This window comes from Bolinopsis microptera, chromosome 7 (assembly GCF_026151205.1).
Source record: "Bolinopsis microptera isolate Bmic1 chromosome 7, MBARI_Bmic_1.0, whole genome shotgun sequence".
Lineage (NCBI taxonomy): Eukaryota > Metazoa > Ctenophora > Tentaculata > Lobata > Bolinopsidae > Bolinopsis > Bolinopsis microptera.
The window spans coordinates 16,684,478-16,706,596 of NC_087078.1; the positions used below are offsets into that span (position 1 = coordinate 16,684,478).

The 22,119-nt window shown below is 37.2% G+C and overlaps 1 protein-coding gene across 2 annotated transcripts in view; it reads left to right on the plus strand.

The window, feature by feature from the left end:
* Nucleotides 1–953: 953 nt before the first annotated feature.
* The window catches only part of LOC134818434 (uncharacterized), a 49,191-nt gene continuing 28,025 nt past the window's right edge, over nucleotides 954–22,119 (plus strand). For both annotated transcript variants that reach the window (XM_063827979.1, XM_063827980.1), the window contains exons 1-4: nucleotides 954–1,250; nucleotides 1,429–1,503; nucleotides 11,682–11,714; nucleotides 16,047–16,133. In XM_063827979.1, coding sequence (XP_063684049.1) covers nucleotides 977–1,250; nucleotides 1,429–1,503; nucleotides 11,682–11,714; nucleotides 16,047–16,133 — 469 coding nt within the window. In that variant the 5' untranslated portion in view covers nucleotides 954–976. The remainder of the gene's footprint in view (nucleotides 1,251–1,428; nucleotides 1,504–11,681; nucleotides 11,715–16,046; nucleotides 16,134–22,119) is intronic.

Consider the following 22,119-nt stretch of genomic DNA (forward strand, 5'->3'; position numbering starts at 1 on the left):
GAAGCACTGTATAAGGATCCTTTTTGGCGATCTTGACTCATATTTAGCTAAACAATCAACATGTGCACGTACTAGACCATATGGTATGCAAAAACTAGACCATAAACACTTTGAAAAGGAGCATACAAAACCCATTTTCAATAGATTAAAAATTCTAACGGCTCAAAACTTGTACAAATATCACTGTATTTTAGAATTCTCTAAGATTATCAAGCACCACTGCCCATACTTCCTTTATTTCAGTAGTGCTATAACAATATCTCAGCATATTTAGACATAAAATTAGAGCCTGTTTAATGTTGATTGAATTGTCAATAGGTTTTACTCAGATTTTAAGCTTTTTAATTTAGTGAAACAAATTTTTGTGGGTGCCTAACCTTGTAGTTAGACCATAACCATTGCTGAATTTGTCTGTGTATACGGTATACTGTTTGGATAAATTTTATTAGAGATTCTCTCACAAGATTTGAGATATTTTGGCGGGATCACTCATTTAACCCTCAATCATGGTTCTCCTGATTATTCAGCTGTTTCAATCACATAAGATTGCATTTAAAAGTCTTTAGCTTGATGGAACAAGCAGTAATCTTTCCTTCAAGTGACTAGGATCTGAGAGGTTAATTAAAATGGAATCCCAGATTCTTTGCCTTAATAACATGACAGGACTAACAGAGATACAACAGAGATAAAAGATTGGGCTGATATATAATATGGTTCTATATGAGTGTACTCTGTTTTTACTTAATAAAGTTTGTGTGTCAACATTTCTTTATCTCTTGCAATTTTGCTAGTAATTTTGCTAGATATCTTATCAAGGGAAAAACGAAAAAAAAATTTAAATTTTCCATCCATATTTGAAATAGTAATAATAAATAAATAAAGGGTAGTTGCAACACACAATTGATATTTATCTGCGTTTTTTAGTTTAGTAACAAAATAAAATTAAAAGGAGGACCTCAATGAAGGTGATTGGAGTATGTCACCACTACCAACCAGAAGAATACTCATTCAAAAAGGACCAAACGGTTTAGGATTTTCTGTGAAGGGAGGTGGGGATGTCGAGCTACCATTGGTTGTGTCAAGGGTTGAGTCAGGTGGTGGGGCTGTAGGATTGCTGAAAGTTGGTATGGAGGTATCAGCCGTGAATGGTATTAGCTTAGAAGGGTTGCCACACTATGCAGCTGTCGAGATTCTCAGAAGAACAAGATCTCCTGTTATTCTTTTTGTGCGAAATTCGACAAGAGAAACAGGTACTTCACTTTTCGAGTTGTGTTGTTTCTAATAATTAATTAACTGTGCCACAGAAATGATAAATGTTTTGATAGACTGTTTTTAACGGTTTGTCATAGGTTTATTTCTCACTATCTTTTGCAGACTGTGAGTGTGATTTTGCAATTTGTTCATTGTCAATTATGTTTTAACTTTCAGCTGCTATTGCTGACAACTTCCTGTTGGACTCGGATTCACGATTTAGTACCCTCCAGTCTCGTCGTTCAGAAACAGGTTAATCTTGTCAAGTTAATTTTGTTCAAGAAAACGCTATTAAAAATGGTGTTAATAATAATAATCATTACCCCAAGAGGCTTCCTGAAACACATTCAAACTTGATTAAATACTAAGTTATTATAAACAGTATCACTAAAAAGATGTAACCAGGCAAAATTTTATATATTCATTATTCAATTCCGTCATATTAAATTCTCATATTCATAATGAAACGAACATAACAAAGCATGACATTTCCGACTATGTCTAGCCGAGTATGTCTCCTTCAATTGTAGCCAGGAAATTATATTACCCAGTACATCAATCCTAGGGTGTTGGATGGTAATACTTCAACCGTAACATTTTATCCACGATTGAGGCCACTGTAACTGTAAAAATGTGACTAGACCAAATAATATCACGGTAAAATTTTATTAACTTAAAAATAGCGACTAATGTTTAGTCTTCTTGACCCACTTAGTAGAAGCCCTCCCTGTAAAACAATGTACTGCCCAGAGCGCCAGGGTGCCAGGTGCAAATAATACACGCTACTTCCTGACCTACAATAATGCCGGGTTCTCGCACTTATTAGAATAAATTAAAGCCTTCCTGTATTGAGTGGGGGCTTGTTCTCTCATGCCAAGCTTGTACAAGCACTTATATTATGTGTACCCACAATACCACTGCTTCTTGAAGATTAAATTGAAATTATTCAGTTCTGTAAAACATTAACCACCAAGGTACACCTAGTTCTACCAATGTACATACAAGGTAAAGCAAGGTAACCATACATCTCCAATCTCTATCAATCTGTCACTATTATTCTCCATTAGAACCACTCATCAGCTCCAGTGTTATCACCAATCACGTAACCACTTATCACCAATCAGTACCTGCCATGAGTTCACCTGTATATTATAGTACCGTACTGTTACATTATCTGCTTTGTAAGACACATTAACTCTGCAGATCCTGCAAGCTTGCATCACCTCCCCACCAATAGTTGATAATTTCAATTGAATCATCAGGACATAATACCTGTAAGTAGCTGTCTAAGCAGCTCTCTGTTGCCGAATAGGAAGGCAGACAGTAACAGTTACAATGTTACATGTGCTCTGGAGGTAGTGGATTATGTCATCCTGTGCACCTGTGCAGCTAGCTAACACATCCTGGTCCCCTACACTACATGTACCACACATATCATATAATACAATCTACATGTGGAGAGAGCCTGCATATATATTGTATGTTTTGTTGCTGAAGACAATGCAGAAGATAATATGTTATTATGACGTAGATTTGGCAGTTTCCAGATAGCCCGACCCCTGTTCGCGAACAGTTGTTCGCCGAACAGGTGTTCGTGAATAGTTGATTGGTTCGCCGAACAGGGGTCGGGCTATCTGGATACTGCCGTAGATTTATATCAGCTGTTTAGTCTCGAGCAGATCAATATACTAACTTTTAAATCTCAGTGGATAACAGTTTTAGATGGAGCATTAGTGTCTACAGCTGCCTTACTGCCTAGGCATGCCTAAGCTGTGTACATATTATGATAAACAGGATGATAGTACTAGTATAATTATTGGTGCGACACAAGTGGAGCAGTAAAGTGTTTAATGTTTGTGTTTACTGAAACCATTGGAGCGCCAAAGGGTGTTATTACTGGTTACTGTGTAGTGCAAATAAACATAGAGATGTATTGCTCTATCGTGTGTATTAGGCCGGGCACTGTGCTTCTGATTATATTGCACCATAATGCACCTTGTGAACCAAATTGTAGACCAAATTGTAGACCAATTTGTAGACCAAGTCCTACTGTGCATTTCTTACTTGCACACAACTCTTCCATCAGCTACACTAGAATCTAGTTAACACTCCTGACACACACTCTCAAATACAATCTTATGACTAAAAACACATACGCTGTGTTAATAATTACATGTATTTATTGTATATACTGCTCTGTCAAGGCTGGTTTCTGGTAATTTGATGTGAATTGTGCTGCTCATTGATGTGGTCCAGACCTCCCGACTTGTCTTAATTGCTTCACAGATCAGTTCATGGCTGGACAGTTAAAAAAGTTGATTGGTTCCTCCGCGGAGGTTGGTTAGTTTAATTTAAAATGGATTTCAAAACTGGTGACAATCTGAGAAATATCAATTTGTCTCATATTATTCCAGTTTAAATATCTTTTTTTCTCAATTATACACGGTGACTCCCCTAATTATGCATTCACGATCACAAATTATTCGTGTATTTTGACAGTGTATTAGGCCACACATCCCACTCCTGCTGCTGAAAATTTGGAATCTAATGTGAACACAATAATTCTCATTAATTTACTTAAATTATAAATCCAGCCTTGCACATTCTCTTTAGCCACAACGGTGGCACACCAAATATTGCAATTATTTGCAGGTTTGGAGTCTAACCGACTTGACCCGAATTCTATTCCTGTAACACTGCTGACTCTCCGTGAAATGGCAATGATAATTTGTAAAATTTTGACTTATAATTACTTGATTATGGCTGGTCTAACTTACACATACACCTTCCGCCATGTCTTCCGATCCTGGCTGTCTTCATGGAATGTTCCTGACTTTACGTCTAACTGGTGATCCGTACATCAAGTGCGTCATAACATATTATTTAGGACAGAAAGTGAATCGTGAAATATGTAAAGAGTACAGGTTTAAACGGCTAATTATTACACGTTCAGTCAGGTAGATTGTGATGTAAATTTAGAACCTATAGTTATCAGGCCAGCACTCACATACTGATTCATATATTATACTCTTTTCTACATGTACGCTCAGTCTACCGATACTAAATACACACACGTAGAACAAGACTCTACTTTACTGACTAAAACCTCAGTCTCCTTCCTCATGCTCACATACTCTCATATTATTAACATTAGTACGTATTGTCTCATGAGGAGTCAGTACTAACGATCTTAAAATAGTACTTGGTACAGACTGAGAAGTAGTGTTATTATACTTGATAACAATTAACATGTTGATACTTATTATAACTTATAGCGTTAATTACCGATTATTGCGACATTTAACTGTTATCAGCCAATAGTCAGACAGCTGTGGAATACTGAAGAACACTCGACTATTTTTAGTGCATTCTAAAAGTTTTAGCTCGATAACAATGCAGCCATTCTTCAAATTATATGAACCCAAATTAGATACTGTCACCTTTAGAATTGTAGATCCAGGACCAGTTCCCCTTCCCTGGTACTTCCGCACAAATACCAATAATGAAAGTACCAAGTAGGACTACCTATAATTTATAAAAGCTTTTAAATGGTTCTCTTTGTTGTACCTGAGTTTTATTTATAGATAATAATGCAAAATGCGCCTCAATATTGGAGGACATTATCGGTTGTAATGTCTAGAAGTGAATAAAGAAGTCAGTAAGTGCTCTTTCCCGTAACTTTATGAAAGTTATATTGGTACCGTTATTGTGGTATTGCAATGTGCGGTGTCCGACGGTTGAAAGGGCCGTGGTTGAAAGGGCCTTAATATCGAGATATTGTGACATGAATCACCAGGAATTACCAAGAATTTCCAGTCGAAATCAGTGCCAATGATGTCAATCAATTATTATAATACTTACATTGAACCCGCTCGGGTGCCACTCAAAAATGTCCAATAATCGAAATTGAAGGTGACAAATTTATCCCCAATAAGTAATAAGCATGAAACCAGGCATAGTATTAGTATGATATACTTGGCACCAACCCAGGCCAGATTGTGGTCAGTTGAAAATTAGAAATAAGATATCTCGTTTAAACGAAATACGGTTGAATAAATCCTTATCAGTATCACTGTATTTCCCCTTGACACCCGACCTATTTCTTATCTTATGTTAAACGGTTTGACATTCGGTCTGGCAGTGTTCAGAAAAAAAGGAGGAAGTTGTCAGATATTTATCACTGCCACTCTCACGGTCTTTGCTTATATATTCAGTCTGCGATAATAAACACAAGATAAGGAGACAACAGTCTTCCTTTATTTGATGAAGTACCGGACCATGTTAGTATTGGAGTGCTATTTCTTATCTCGTAGCCACTTATCTCTCCTCATCAAACTAAGTAGACAAGTTATAATATGTACAATAATGTACACATCATTCAATATGTTCTCGAATAGTTATTATACTTATCAGTATATAATGCATACTTTCTTAAGTCTTAACTCACTCATCTAGCTCCATCTATATGGTCAATTTTATACAGTAAAAGAAAAACAATTTACATTGTAATAGGAAAATTGAATATGTACATACTACATGTCAAGTAAGGGAGGGACAAGTTAAATCTATTGAGTATTTATGACTGGTCCAGTCACGTGACCGACAAACTTCCTGTACAATTTACACTACAGCCAGCGGAGAACAGTGTTGTAGGTTAGATGGGAGAGAGAAGCTGAGAAATGGTCAGGTTAGTTGCTCCGGCGCTATCATGGTGATAAGTCATCATCATGTGTTAAAATCATCTTTAAAATGTGTGTTGTAAATGTGATGATAAACGATTTTTTAAAGCTTTTAAAATTACAACCATCTGATGATGTATTACCAGAGCAGCTTCATAATTTACATATTATGAATTGTGTGAAACAATGCATTCCAATGTGACGTATGAAAGTGAAAGGGACGGTCTCCAGGACCATGTTGACATGAAGATTCACTGATAGAGACCTGAAAAGTGCTGAACACCATGTGTAGAGACCCGGGAAAATAGCAACATCTACAATTACACAAGGATACGTGTACCCCCCCCCTCCCAAGGGTAGTACCTCCAGTGGCTTGACACATTGCATCACAATGGTGTTATCAGTACAAGTAGTTTGACACATTGCATCTCCTTTATCAGCGATTCTACATATGTTCCCCCGCTGAAATTTGACGACACAGTTGATTGATGTGATTATTAAAGCGCGAAATGTAATAATATAAATCAGCTTATGGTTTCATGCGTTAAAATAATGACACCTATGTCAATGAAATATTTGATAATACTGCTCGAATTTAATTGAGAACTCTCGATGACGAAACTTAGCAGTATTCAACCATTATGAACAGATGATATATATATATATATATTCAATATTCAATAGAGTAGTTCTGATCAGACAGTCTACGTAATGATCATCGCAGTAAATAAAGTATCTACTATCTAGCACTACACTACATCTAACTTCCAAAGTGCTATGACGTCCAATGTAAATAATGAACAGCAGATGGTATTTCGTAACATTTACTCCACACTACACTCTTTATATGATCCAGGTTTACCATTACGCAACATGCTCCACTGCTCCAGGTATCTCACCATATACCAGATCCAGGTTTACCATTACCAGGTTTACCAGGTTTACCAGGTTTACCAGGTTTACCAGGTTTACCAGGTTTACCATTACGCAACATGCTCCAGGTATCTTGCTATCTACCTTTGATCCAGGTAACCACCATTTGGTGACGAAACATTTCAAACCTTATTATACACTCCCATTGTCATTTTAAACATCCATATATTATGTAACAATAGTATAGAGAAGTATAGGTCTGCCGCCAGTGCCACTCTCAGTGTATTTTACCTCACAGTATGTAAAGTTAAATACGGTCCTCACTCCGCAGTCCGCCACACTATAACGTATCTAGTAGTCTCTAGTAGATCAAGATCTCTGCTATTACTCTATCACTAATTATAGTCTCTACATCCCAAGATGCTCAAGAATCTTGACTCAAGATATTTGTAATAATACCTGTTTAAGATAAGTTCTGTCTGGAGAGAGGGAAGTAGAGGTAGGAGGTTTGGTAGTTGAGACACAGTAATCAGATTCATGACCCTGTTAAATTGTGAATTGTAACCTGTGTAACCTGGGGAAGTTCATAATGAATTGCATCTAATGAGCTGTAAAGATATCCGTTGAAATGTTGTAATTGTATGATCGACGTAAATTTCACGTAAAATATAAATATAGTACTATCTAGGGTTGCAGAGACGATTTCCAGTTAAATATGCAGTGTTTCAATTAAATATATGCAGTGTTCCAGTAATAATATATGCAGTGTTTCGGTGCCCCGATAGTGTGACTGAGCCACCTGTACCCCACAGCAAGGAGCATGACGTTTGAAACACTTGTTATAAATTATAATAGCTGTGTACATTTCATCATGCGTCATAGGTACTTTGTTTCCGGAGAGAAATGGGGCTGTAGCTGGTAGTAAGAATTGGGCAAAATCCTGTAGGTTACAAGATGTGGCAAATAGAGAGTTTTTGACCGATGCATCTTTAATTGGTTACCCAATTGCTCAGAATTCAGATTATGTAGGGGAGTTTTTAATTGGTTTAGCATCGTTACTGTTACATCACAGAGACAGTTTGGTCAGATTCTGTTGCTCCTTGGCCTTAGATCGTCAAAAACGTCTTTAAAAAATGCTCGAATAAACATGTTGTAACAACCCAGGCGTTTAAACCTTATTTGATAATCTTAAAAACACAGCTAAAATAAAGCTAGAAGATCCGTCACTTCTTTTTCTTCTTGGTATGATGTTCGGTAGAGTACGTGAAATGAGTAATTAGTGACCAATTACACAATAATTACACAATAATTGCACAATTAATTCCCAGTTCGCCACACAACTTCCGTAATAAAGGCACGGTAACTGGTGTTGCTCAACTCATTTATTTAGCACACAATCTACTTAAATCACGATTAGCAGTGATTTCATATATATTTTCTTAATTGCCCTACTAGAATGGAAAACTGGATGGCATCTGTGCTGTGCTGCAATGTTTCGGACATGTCACAAGCACTGAAACATAAGTTTTTTTAATATGGTCGGATGCAATATTTAATGCATAATATCCTTTATATTCACAGAATCACTCTTATTTTGACTGCATATCTTTTTTTAGTGTGGAAAAACCGTCCGACTTACTGAACCTAATTGAACTATTTTTGGGTTCAATTAGCATATGTTCATTGTTCATGCTAAGCCTCATAATGATCAATCGAACTGTCAATAAGCATTCTTCAGCTGTAATGATGGGAATGATGAGACTAATTTCCTTCCATCTTACTTTGAACTTAACCTCAATCGCCAGATTGACGACAATATTGACGTAAGATTCTTACCACGCCACCACAATCGCTAATCAGGCCACGATATGAAAGTCTTGAATAAGACTTCATATTTGTAGGGGCAGACATATTGACTCTGTTCAGGAGAAAAACGTGCTGGAAATGATCATCAAACGAACAATATATATTCTAATATGAATAAATTAGTTGGCACCTTAATATTTATTAGAAATATCAACTTTGTTGGTCAACTGTTACAATCTCCTTTTAATCCAGGTGTTGGTACCTTGTTAGTTCACCCACCATACGTCCGGTGTAAAATATACCAACTAACTATCCAACTAACAGGTGTAATCCTATTACATTCGTGCCAATTAAGTAATTAAACCTAAGATTTGTGTGAGAATATCGCCTGCTCAGTACGGCCCCTCCCTGAATACTTCAGAAAGTCGTCTAAATCCTGGGTTCTCGTTTCTGCCAAAGTTGCTTTTAATTATGGTGGGGGTGTGACCGGGACGACATTATCTGAGTACCGGGCAATTAAAGATAATATCTGGCGTGGCCTGCAGTAATTATTAAAACCAATCATTAAGAAGCGCATGGCTTCTTCCTGATAACTTATAAATGATTTCAACTGATCAGTTTCTGGCAGCCATTTAGTTAGAACTAATTATCACGAGATTGAACACAGCCTGTCAGATGACGAGCTTATCAAGTTATTAATATTGATAAGACTGTGCTGGCGGGTATTCAAGATATATATCATGATGCATATCATGGTATTCGTGATATGTAGTTCATGGTATTCTTGATATGTTGTATATGCTTATGGTATGTTTGGTAATTAATTATGACAAAGTGCCCCCAGCATAGTTGTGATAATGTGATTATATCCCAGCTCCTAGATAGTAGATATTATGCCTATTAGATTGATTAGAGCACTTGTGCTGTTTCAAGTGCATGATGATATTATCATCTTCACGCATCACGGAGATCGACTATGAATCCTTATTTGATATGATTGATTGGAACAGCTTTGCTCTTTCAATATACAATCAAATTCTCGGAACCAGTAAGGATTAAATGTCAGGAATGTCAGGAATGACTTCACCGCTGCATCTAAGCTGGGCTCCATGGCAACTGATCCTATCTCACTTGTGTGGCATCTCGGTGATATCTAAAATATCTAAACTATGTGGATATATGGTATGCGCACTATTTCATGTGACTATCTACTGATAGTATTATAGACCTAAGGGTATAGACAGTTTAAATTGTTATTCTGACAGACCATCATTAAGCTAGTTAGCTTTAGCTAGATAACTTTATTTTTCTAAATCAACGCATTGTAATATGTATGGCATAATTGTGAAGTAAAAGATTAAAACTTGTAATATTTTTAAGATCTCTTTCTCTTTGACCAATCATTGAAAAAAGTCATCGAAAGAAAAGAACATGAAGGCGAATCGAAATCACGTGTAAAGACCAAATCACGCGTATTCGTAAAGATAAACGTGATCATATATAAAAATATAAAAATGTAAACGTGATCCTAGCTAAGTCTACTCTCACCCGTCATTAGCATATTTATATATAATACAAAAACATTATATTATTATGCTCAATGAATAATAATGAACAATAATCGAAACCATTTAACGCGTAATCATAACTATTATATATGTTGCGTATTTTATCTTCAATAATATAATTTAAAAGTCCGTAACTACTTATTACTGTGTAAGTTTACGTAATGTAAGTGTAGACGCCAAGCAGGGAAGAATGGTTAATGGTTATATGATGTCATTAGATGGCTGTAACCTTTTATAATAGCAGTAATTGATAATTGATAAAGTGGGTACAGAACGTACTAGATTTATTATTATGTCATTATAGAATGTAGACAGCTAGAGTCTCTAGAGGGGTACCTGTTGTGCAGCCATTATACGATATTCCAGTGGGCAGTGCAATAATATCTTAATGTGTAATCCAATTTGATGCATGCCTCAAATTATCGTATTTGATATCCATTTGATGTAACATGCCAGCCAGGATAATAAGCATATTCACAATACTTAGCAGACACATCTTCAGCATTATAATTAGGATCTGCCCAGTAGAAGTAGTGACGCATACTTTGACACACTTCACTGCTTACCATATGTTATTTAGAACACAGTTAACTATTCAACACTGTTCAACACCCGTACAGTTAGCGTCACGGTAAGCATGTTTCACTGTTTTTATTATAAACCCCTCCGGGATAGAATAAGATTCTGATAATCCCGGCTCCCGCTAAATAGATTCTGATAATTATTTGGTAGTCCCCAATTCCATTTCATATTTTCCATAATGATCTCATATAGCTATATTTAAGAGTAAAATGTCAAATTTGTTGGTCCTAGCACTAACCCGGAGGGGTTTATAACACATAACACCGGCACGCTTAAGTTATATTAAAATAACCCCTCGTGCTAAAGCACGTCGGGGTTATTTTCATAATAATCCCTCGTGCTTTGCACTCGAAATTATTATAAACTTTTCCCGCGCGTCGCGGGAAAAATTGAAATATAATCCCTGCGCATGCCGGGGTTATGTGTGTTGTAGTATCTAAGTGTTAAAAACTCAACACCTGTTTTTATGACCTAATAATGTGGGGTTTTATGACAGAAATAAGTCTGAAAGTCGGAAAAATGCAATAATATTGCCGTGTTTGATGGAGTTTTCGGTAGTTTACCTGTCTGACTTAGCAAGACTGCTGTAACTGCAGGCCAGACCTGAGGCTACGTGCCAACCTTTCAGTGTCTCACTATAATTCCACACAAAACACTGTCTCATATTAACTGGTATTTTATCAGAACTTTTTGTTTTATCTCACGGTCACACCAGTGCAAATGGTTAGGGAAACTAGTTAGACGCCGTATCTACCTAACACCTGGATTGAAAATTACGGAGTATCGCCGTATCTAGCTGAAACACCTCAAATATTTGGTTGCTTACTGTGAAATAGTTTGAATAGTTTCACACGAAAGCCTCTTATACTAGACTGCTCACTGCTAGCAACGAATAGTATTCTAACACTAGGCATTGTTTCAGATACGTTACGAAGTTCTAACTCTAGAAGTGAATGTAAGTAGATTTCAGATATCTACTGTAATATCTAGTATCTACTCTTCTATTATATCTGATATATTTACACTTTTTTTGACGTTCTTTATATATAATGTGTACTTACTCAATTTCTTGTTTGAGATATCTCTGACATGATAGTGATAAGTACTGCGTAACAAGCTAAGAGCTCTAACTAAATTTCGACATTTCAACAACGCAGTCATTAGTCATGTCGCAGGAATTATATAGGCTAAGTGGAATGAATTCCTATATATAACAATAACAGGTACGAGATTCCCAGACCTCAGATGTCAAATACTAAATTTCTTCTACTCTAAAAACTATATTTCTTAAAATTACAATCCAGTTAAGATACTCAAGCTAACAAGCTTCATGTAATCATGTACACACACACACACACACTGTGTTTCTCCAGTGTCTCCAGTGTCAACATTTCAAGGTGTGTGTGCACCTCAACATTCTGCTATTGTTCCTTAATTACCAAGTTCGCGTGCTGTAGCGTCAAATTAATTATATCCCGTACACACCTCCAGCTCCTCTCTCTCTGTGCTGTTATAATACAGGTACTTGTGGTGAGGGACCCTCCAGCCTGTTCCATCAGCCGCTCCCTTGTCACACACATCTCCTAGGACACTAGTGAGAGTTTGCAGCTACTAGATTGCAACGTAGCACTCACATCTGGTACACTGTCCGCTGTACTTGGTACATTTTTCTCTGAAATCAGGCAAGCAGATTGCAAGAGGACGAGAAATTCTTCAATCACACCCGACCCTGGCCCTCTACATTCTTTTATAGTATAAACATTGTAGGAGCAGCTATTGGATATCTTGTAGTTTGCACTCTAGACCTTATTCTAGCTAATTGATTTCGCGGATGGTTGAGAAGACAGCAATGCCCCGTGGCTATCATGTAAACTGAATCCTGAGTTCCATGATCCTTGCATGGTGGTGTCTAATTGGTGGTGTATAATTGGCTGCACGAGCACTGCCTCCCCATTGTTTAAAAGTAGAGTTCCTCTTATTATTATTGTTAACAGTTAGTTACTGACTACAGTCCCCACAATCCACATGCATGATGTGCTGTAATCTAGGTCCTCATTATTGTGCGTCTGGTGGTTTCTTCAGACCTTAGTTAAATTAATTGGTTAATTAGGTAATTAAGCTGGGCGGAGATACCCATTGTCCCTAGTGTAATTTCACAGCAGAAGGAGGACAGTCAAAATTACGAGTTTGTCCTAAACACCATGTGAATGAACTGTAAATGTTGTCGCACGTGCACATGCTGCCCGTATGAGCAGCCTAGCCTGTGGTTCAACATGCTCATATGCTGTAAAGTGTAGTGGGGTATTGATAATGTGAAGTGTGAAGTGATAAGAATACGTGATAAGAAGATAAGAGAATAGAAGTGATAAGAGGATAAAAAAGACATCATCTCATCGATTGGAAATATGTCATTATTAATTAAATTAGGTTTTTATGGCACAGGAAATATCTGATGGCTTATGTCACGGCGATTTGAATCAGCCGCATTTATTTAAATTCTTACTGATCAACTGATAAACTACTGTAACGATCGGCCCAGTCGACTGGGCCATAATATGTAAGAGATCATGTGCTAATTATTAGTTCCTGATAACAATTACACTGCTGGAGTGCTGGAGCGCAGCCTGCCTGTCTTGAGTCTTCCGATAAGAGCATGTTCATAAGCGTATCATATCTTGAGCACTCAGATATTATACTGAGATATTATACTCAGATATTATACTTGAGTTCTCCTGCTCACTGCTCCATTTGTGACAACTGAACCACATTACTTCTAAACAGACAACCTCCAATCTGTCACATGACTTTAAGTCCTCCTTATCTTTATGAGTTTGAGCCTAGTCAGGAGGGTGTAACCAGACAACTTACAGGTCTTGTGGTCTACCTATCATGACACACACAGTCACACACGTGACACGCACAGTCACACACGTGACACACACAGTCACACACGTGACACACACAGTCACACACGTGACACGCACAGTCACACACGTGACACACACAGTCACACACGTGACACACACAGTCACGCACGTGTCATGACACACACGCGCGTCCGGGATTAAGAGGGCGTGTTATTTGACACGGTTTCAGACTACTTCATCACCCCTGGCCTGTTATTCTAAACTAGATAACATACATCTGTGGGTTTAAGTCTAAATTTGTAATTTTAATGTGCATACACCCAGAACCATTCAGATGGAACCACTTTTAACATATATATGTGACAATGTGCTTTCAACAAGCTTTCAGGGTTGATAGATTGTTGAATGGGATTGAGTGTACAGTGTACAGTGTAGATTATCATATTAATCATCTGATTATACAACATCTGCTAATATCCCCAGGATATCATCCACTATCCTGGCTGTGTTTGGAGGCTAGATAGTATCCAATACTTACTAGTGTAGGTTGATAGTGGTTTTATCTCACAGGAAACTTGACACAGCTAAATAGGACTCACAGTGAGATTCTATAGAACTAGTTCTTTGCTGTAAGACGATTAGCACATGTCATTTGAAAGCTTCTGAAGAAGAAATTACGGTATCCCAATATATTTTTCTACAACCCCCACTTCCGCAGTCATGTATTTTTGTGAGAACTCATCTTCAAAATAGCTCCCAAACCTATTACATTGTTTCACATATGAACGTGTGAAAATATTACCTAATGTTATTGGTTGTGAAGGTATGATAAGTGCATATTATGTTCAATATAATATCCTACCACTAATATCACGTGACTCACATGTGACCTGACTGTGACTTTATTAAAGAAACCGTGGGAGGGCCTCTTAGAACCGCATATGTTATACAAGAACAAATCGTGCATCTTGTACATTTTGTATTTTTATACAATTTATTCGTCATTTGATTACGGGTTATCAGGTTACATAAAAGATTTGAAATCATGATAAAACTCGTCTAGCCCTTGTCTAGGGGCTATACAAGGTGTATGTGTTATGAGGTAATTTGATGTGGGTGTGATAGGTTGGTACTTTCAAATTTCATTTTGGGTGCATATCCATAAATACGAATTTCTAGCTACATTCTTGGACTCATGTCTTAATACCATAGCTATAATAAGATAATATGAAATTCGCATACTAAAAACCTGTCGTTTTAAATTTGAGGCGCTGATGCTAAGCAGGTGCTTAAGAGGTATTTTTGGTGTTTTGGAATTATTTTGGTGTTTGGAGGTATGCTATTAAAATAGGGTCAGAAACAACCACAAAAAATTGACCGATGACTTTTAAAGGTTGGCCCTTCAAGATCTTGACTCTAGTGTCTCGGTCCTCAAAGAAGTGCATGTACAAATATGGCATGATTACAGTAGTATAATAGTACTTTTCGCGGTCCATTTCATAAGTTCCGGGCACATTTATAGAATCGTGTGGTTATGATGCTCGCTTTTGTGGACTAACGGCCGAGAAAGTTACATTTTTTACGAATTCGAAGTTTGTTATAGTCTGCTATTATTTCTAATAGTCTACTATCATTATAACAAGTGCATAATTTAAACATGTATTCCATATTGTTGCGTACGGTACGGTAAGATGAATCACGAATTGTTCTTGGTGTGTAACAACAAAAATAAGTATTCCAAAATAACTAGTCATCGTGTGTGTTCATTTTCTCATCCGTAAACAATAATTACCTGACGATATTGACCCATGAATTTCAGTAATAGGTCGCCAAGAGACTTTAAATTTAGTGAAAAAGCTTGGCAAAGACAAACTTTGTGGAGCGCGCGAAAACATTATACTAATGTAAATTATAAATTTCACATTTACCATGACAGAGAAGCGCGTGCCGGCCGCTTGCGCCCTTGATCTAGGCTGATCTGCTAAACAGACTCAGTACTCGATAAATAATGTCGTCAGAAATTTTAGCATAAAAGTATTTATTGCTGCAGGCTGCTTATAATTTAACCGACTGTAAATTAATCATCCAATGGTCTACTGCGCAGAAAGAATAATTTAACGCGACGGATAACTTTCATAAACGGTTAAATGTATGACCAATGACGCAATAAAAACTTCAGGCGATTACCTCTTAAAGTTAAACTTCGGTAGTCAGTTCGAGTAGCAATTTCAATCAACAGTAAATAGTTAATAGAGACCATATGGATTGTAAAATAAAGTCTGTTTACATTTGGCTTAATTCGTCTTTCGGACCAGTTTGACAAGTCACCATGAACGCCTGAAAATATTTAGAAACTAATAACTATAGAAAAGAACTCACTTTATCAAATTACTTTGAAAATAATCACCCTCTATCTTCAGATGAAACTGAGTACAAGTTGTATTACGGTAACGCCTGTGAACGTATAGATGGAGGTTCCCAAGTATCACCAGCTCCCTCCCCGATCGGTTAGTTTATTAAAGAATTTACTTAACTTAAGTTCGTTACGCTCAAATGTCAGTTTAAACCTCCGATTATTTGCATGTCTTTCTAGAATAAGCAGATAAATACCTCCTTGCTTGTGTTAAGTTTTAGAATGGCAGTTGATTTGGGGACTGGTCCGTAGTACCAGCCAATGTTTACTCAAAAGTAATATATAATTGAAATAAGTTAAATATTCATCCCCGAGGGGCACGCAGATTATAATTGTGATGTTATCTATTAAAACTATTCGATTAAAATTTTATTGGTCGAGTCTACTAGCCCTGATCTGCAAACATATTTGATATTGGTAACTTTATGATGCTGCCTCACCGCAATTAGGTGTGTTATCAGTGTAGATATGCGCTATGTGGCAGTGAAATAAGGAATGTGCTGTTAGAATGGCAGGTGGTTTGAAATGTTGTCCTGATTCAGATTGTTTAATTTGAGCTGTATGAGTTTGGTTTTGAGTGATTATTGACTATGTTCTTTGTGATTTACGTAATCCAGGTAGGTTGTGGAGTAAAAATGGTGGCCATTCGTCGTTGCAGCCAGCACTTTGCAAGTCTAGTAGTACTTTTTTTGACGAATTCTTATATATGTTGATAGAAAATATACTGGATGGGCATGTAATGCGAGTGTTATGCTCTGAAATAGCGAGCATTGGGCCTTTATAAAAGATGCTAGATCTCAGGTCAGTCTGTGAGTAAATTGATAACCAGTCTAAGTTTTGTTCGTGTGACGTTCCTTGTTTGGGTGTGTTAGGAGGGAAAAGTTCTGAAATCGATTTAGGTAACAAACTAGACATATTTCGAACTTTGTGCAGTAAAATAAGTGCGTTTTTAACGATAACCCCTTGAACGGTTAAGACCTCGTGTTCTTTAAATGCTAGTTTTGTGTGTTCTGGCAGTTTTCCGTCCTTGTAGTAGTAGTTCACATTTCCGGCCATAACTGCCTTCATACCTTGTTTTTGTTTAGCAAAAAGAGATTCTATAAGAGATTTTGAAGCAAATCCCCAGACAAGTGAGCAAAAGTTTAAATGGGACTGAACAAAACTTTGGAAAATCTGTAAACGGGCCTTCATTGGCAATTTATGTTTTATCCTGTACATCACCCCAATAAATCTTGACATCTTGCTCCTCAGTGCTTTTATGTGGCTACTCCAGTTAAGCTTTTCATCTACAATTACACCAAGAAACCGGGCTTCAGTTTTACGTTCTAATACTGTATTTTCTATTTGTACTTTAATCAATGATGGTTCTATGCGCTTTTTCGAGAAAATCATATAACACGTCTTTTTTAGATTTAGTGCTAATCCGTTGCTATTAACCCACCGTGATAATGTTTCCGTTAGTTGGTTGACCCTTAGCATTAGTTCTTGGACATTGGAACCGTTAATAATGATATTTGCATCGTCTGCATAAAGTATGAATTTTACCATCATGTTAGAAATACCGGGAAGATCGTTGATGTATATGACGAAAAGTAAGGGACCTAGTATGCTCCCTTGTGGAACACCATGCACAATAGGCTTGTGGGACGAATGTGAATTGTTTATTGCTACATATTGGCTTCTATCACTTAGGTATGACTCAAACCACTTTAGAGCTATTCCCCGGATGCCGTAGTGCTGTAATTTATTTAGCAGTGTAGCATGATCCAGGACGTCAAACGCTTTACTGTAATCTAATAATAGCAGTAGTGAAATTTGGTTTTTGCTAAGAGAGTGTAAAATTGTACTTTGTGCATTAAGAAGAGCATGTTCACAGTTTATCTCTTACTTTATCGCCTAACAGCTATCCAATCAAGTTTCACACAAATCAAACCGAAATAGTTCATAGTCCATAACAAAGTGATAATGGAACATATTACCGTAGCATTGTTTTATTTGTTAATAGTTGACACTTCCTCACAATGGTGTAGCCTTGAGGCTCCATCTGATTGGCCCGCCGACGTTATAAGAGGTGTTTTCCTAGTCATCAACAGCTTAATAACCTGTTTCTACCAAACTGGAACATTTCCAATCACATATCCCACTTCTGATCCGTTTCCAATCATCAACAAGCAGTGTAACACGTTGGCGGTGTAACGTTTCCACGCCACAGAGAGTGCTTCCTTCCTAATTTGTATTCCGTTTTCTCAGTTTCCCGTCGGGCTTGTTTACAGCCCTACTTCTAGTACTCTGCTGATTTGCTTCTCCAGTCAACGTTCGTCATTACTAGCCTGCGGAGCTACCCTTGTTTCTTCTATAACATTCTTATGGTCCGTAAAACGTGCGGTTTGGGTTTATTTTACTATTAACGTATATAATGCTGCACTCACTTTTTAACTGTCCATTGATCGAATTTCATGACATTTTCACAGCTTGCGGTGTTCTTATAATTTGTCTACCGACTGGATCGTCCGTTCGGGCCAGATTCCATTATTTTCGCTATATTATAGTTAAATCTAGTCGGCAATATTAACACTTAAGTCAATTTACAAACCACCCACCAAGCCTTTGTCCCCTTATGACTTTATATTATATGTTATGTAATATCCGGATAAGAAAATTAATTGTGAGTCGCATTTTTGAGATGTTTTCAGTTCAAATTTCTTGATATTTCCGTACCAAGGGTTTTAATACTTTCAACACCACTATATAACAAATAATTTGAGAACATGAATATGATGTAGTTTTTGAAACGTTGAACTGTTTCCTTTACCTGAAAGGAGCATTTTTCCTTCGTCGCTTGTACAGACATTTTGAACTCTAAATATTATATATTATTTAAATAAATCTATTCGGCAATATTGAAACTTAAGTGAATTTACAAATCACCCATCTTTGTCCCCATATGACGAAATTATATTATTAATACAGTTATGAGAGGAAAAAACGTAGGATTGTAGTTTGGTCATTTCCGTAAATACCTCAGTTGACCAAAATCATTTCCCGTTTATCACCTTTTTGACCGGCTTGCGACCGCAACAGTCATATAAGTTACAATTATTGCTATAATTTCAATCAGAGCTTCACTCATGAACAGGCTCCGCATAACCAAGTCATGCTCATACTTTTCTTGAATTAGGTTAAAAATAGTTGTCCTCGATTTCACGGAGATTCTTGTCGCGCCCCGATTGATTAAGTTATTACTGTCGTCCTGAAGGAAATAGGATTGAAAATAGAGAAGGCATGTATCACTTATCTCTTGGAGTCTAGTGTTTATCGCTAATCGTCGAGAGAGGTTTTGTCGATCGCTCCCCAGCTTCTTGACTTTATATAAGCCCTGTAGGCAGCGTTTCAGCACTTATTTCAGCTTGTTTAAATGCTTTACGAACTCGTTTGATTGCATCGTCTGAAAGCTTGTATCAAGCTATTAGATACGAGAATTGAGGAAGCCATGAAGCCGTCTTGATTACCTGTAATGACGTTAAATAGCAACGGTCATTAAAATATTGAATTGGTCCGTCTAATGATTACCTCAAACGATATTTAACATTTGTTACCCCATCAGCATCTTAGACTGCACGTTATTTACAATTCTGCTATTTGGTTCTTCCACTACCATCGGGACCTCTCCCTTAGCCTTATATAATGTAACCGTTATTTATATTTTGTCAAACCAGCTCTGATCAAGTTGTATCATATATATGCACGGTCACGTTCCTCAAGTACTACCACCACACATCACGCATAAACTTTATGTTACAGTGACGTCACACCCGCGTACGCAGTACACCAGCTCTTAAGCTGATATTATGTGAAGTAGTGAGGGAGCCCATCTACTGAAGTTGCCACTCGAGCCACTTGCTGGCTAGCCTGCTTGCTGACCGACTGAGAAATGCTTAGTATCGGCTCTACTGTAGCTATATTGGTATTGTTGCTTTGATTGTGGTTTACTACGTACTAGTGGTAATAATAAATACTGGAATATTCTTACATCCATTATAATTAATAGACTGTTAGACTAACAGCATATTAATTATAATGAGCTGTTAGTCCTCTAATTTCTATAAGTCTAAAGATACTGTGAAACAACATTAATTACTACTACAGTCTCTTTTATTTTAACTAACTTAGTCCGATCTACGCCATCCATATATCCTACATCATATCCTACATTTCATCTACACCTGCACCCTACATATCTTACATTTACACTCTACGCTATATCTCCATATATCCTACATCAGGGCTGTGAGTTAACACTCTTAAGAGTTTGTCCCAACTTCCTTCTGCAACATAGACACATCAACTACTTTTCCACACTGTAACTTTACTGGCTTCTTTTTAATTGTCTGGTTCACTAATAACCAATAGATAAACCCACCACACGGTTCCACAACCAACAAACCAGCTAGATATTCAGTCACGGGGTTAAGTCTGGATCGGAAGATGTTGTGAAGTTTAATATTGGCTGTGTACTTTCTAATGTGCTGAGTAACTGGTCATGGTAATCGCTAACTTTTCCCCTGGCTTGATAACCCGTTTGGTATTGTCTGAGCTGATACTTCTGAATTTAGCTTAAATATTTATTTCAGTTTGGGCAATTTATCTTTTCTGAGTTAGAATTTAGAAATGAATGAGTCAATAGACCCTGACCAGGGTTAACTGACGCCTCATTGCTCAAATTGATGACAAATTGGTCTAGTCGTTCACGGGAAGATTCAATCATTTGATGAAAGACCATGCAATTTTTCTAAGAATCTTCTACTTGTAGTCAGATTTAAAAAATCGTATGATCACTTGCAGTGATCAAACTTCAAAGTAGTGAATTCAAATCTACAGAATGAATATGGTAATGAGAAGTTGATTGATCGGCAGTACAGTTATCACGTTTCCATCATCCAGTTGCTAAGGAGATTATAACATAACTTCTCCGCATTTTGTAAAATCTGTAAATTTAATATCTTTCGTTAGAATTCATACCTTTTAATATTCCACGTTAACACGCTTCGATGCTTATATTTTGATTTTTAATTCCCGCTAGATTTCGCATCATGCTTGATTTTGAGATTACGCCGTAATAAAATTACGGTTCAGGTCGCTGAGAATTTTCATTACGGTGTTATGCGCTGCGAATATTATATAATATATGGAAGAAACTTTCACGCGTGTCATAAAGGAAACTCAAACTATGTGCCTTAAACCAATATCAATCCAACAACTTAATATATAGCCCCAACTGAAAAACAAATAACCCCTTAACATTAACGGTCATATGGATTGGCATGAACCCAATCGGTATGTAGGTTTGTAGATTCCTTTAAAAGGCATGATTACCCCACACAACCACCCAGCTGATAGTGGTCCCCCTAATGGAAGATTTCTCCCCCAATCTGACTGTCAGGTAGCAAGCTGTAGGGGACAATGTTCTCAACCAATTAAGAAGCCATCACACAATACCCTACAATACCCCATTAAATCACTTGTCTGTCATCGTTGGTATTAATCTGACTGCTGGAGTGTTCACCGTTCTTAATCCCATCCATCAGACAATGTTAATCTTATGAAAATGCAGCTCGGGAGGGTTCAAATTTCGGAATTATGTCATGTTTATATCTGTACAATTGGTGGGCTAACTGCCCAATACCTGTACAATCATGATCGTATTATATCAAACTGGCTGGCGTTTTCATTTGTCTAGTGTATGTTCAGAAGATTGATTTATCATATCCATCTCCGTCATGACATGACATCGTGCTCTATAACTCGACAAATTATGCTTCTTGGTGAGCCTGCACTGCTCCCATGTCATGTTTGAAAATGTCCATGATACATACTGGACCTTCAAACAATCGTGGCTAAGTTCTCATTCAATTCTCATTCTCTCCGTTCTTGATGGAGATTTGAGGAGAATATCACACCTCCCGTACTCGTGCTCAACCTAAACACACTCTTGCTCAGTGTAATCACGACAATTTTAAGAACTGTTTGTATCCATGTTACCGAATCTTTGCTTGACAGAAAGCACATTAAGTGTGTGTCCC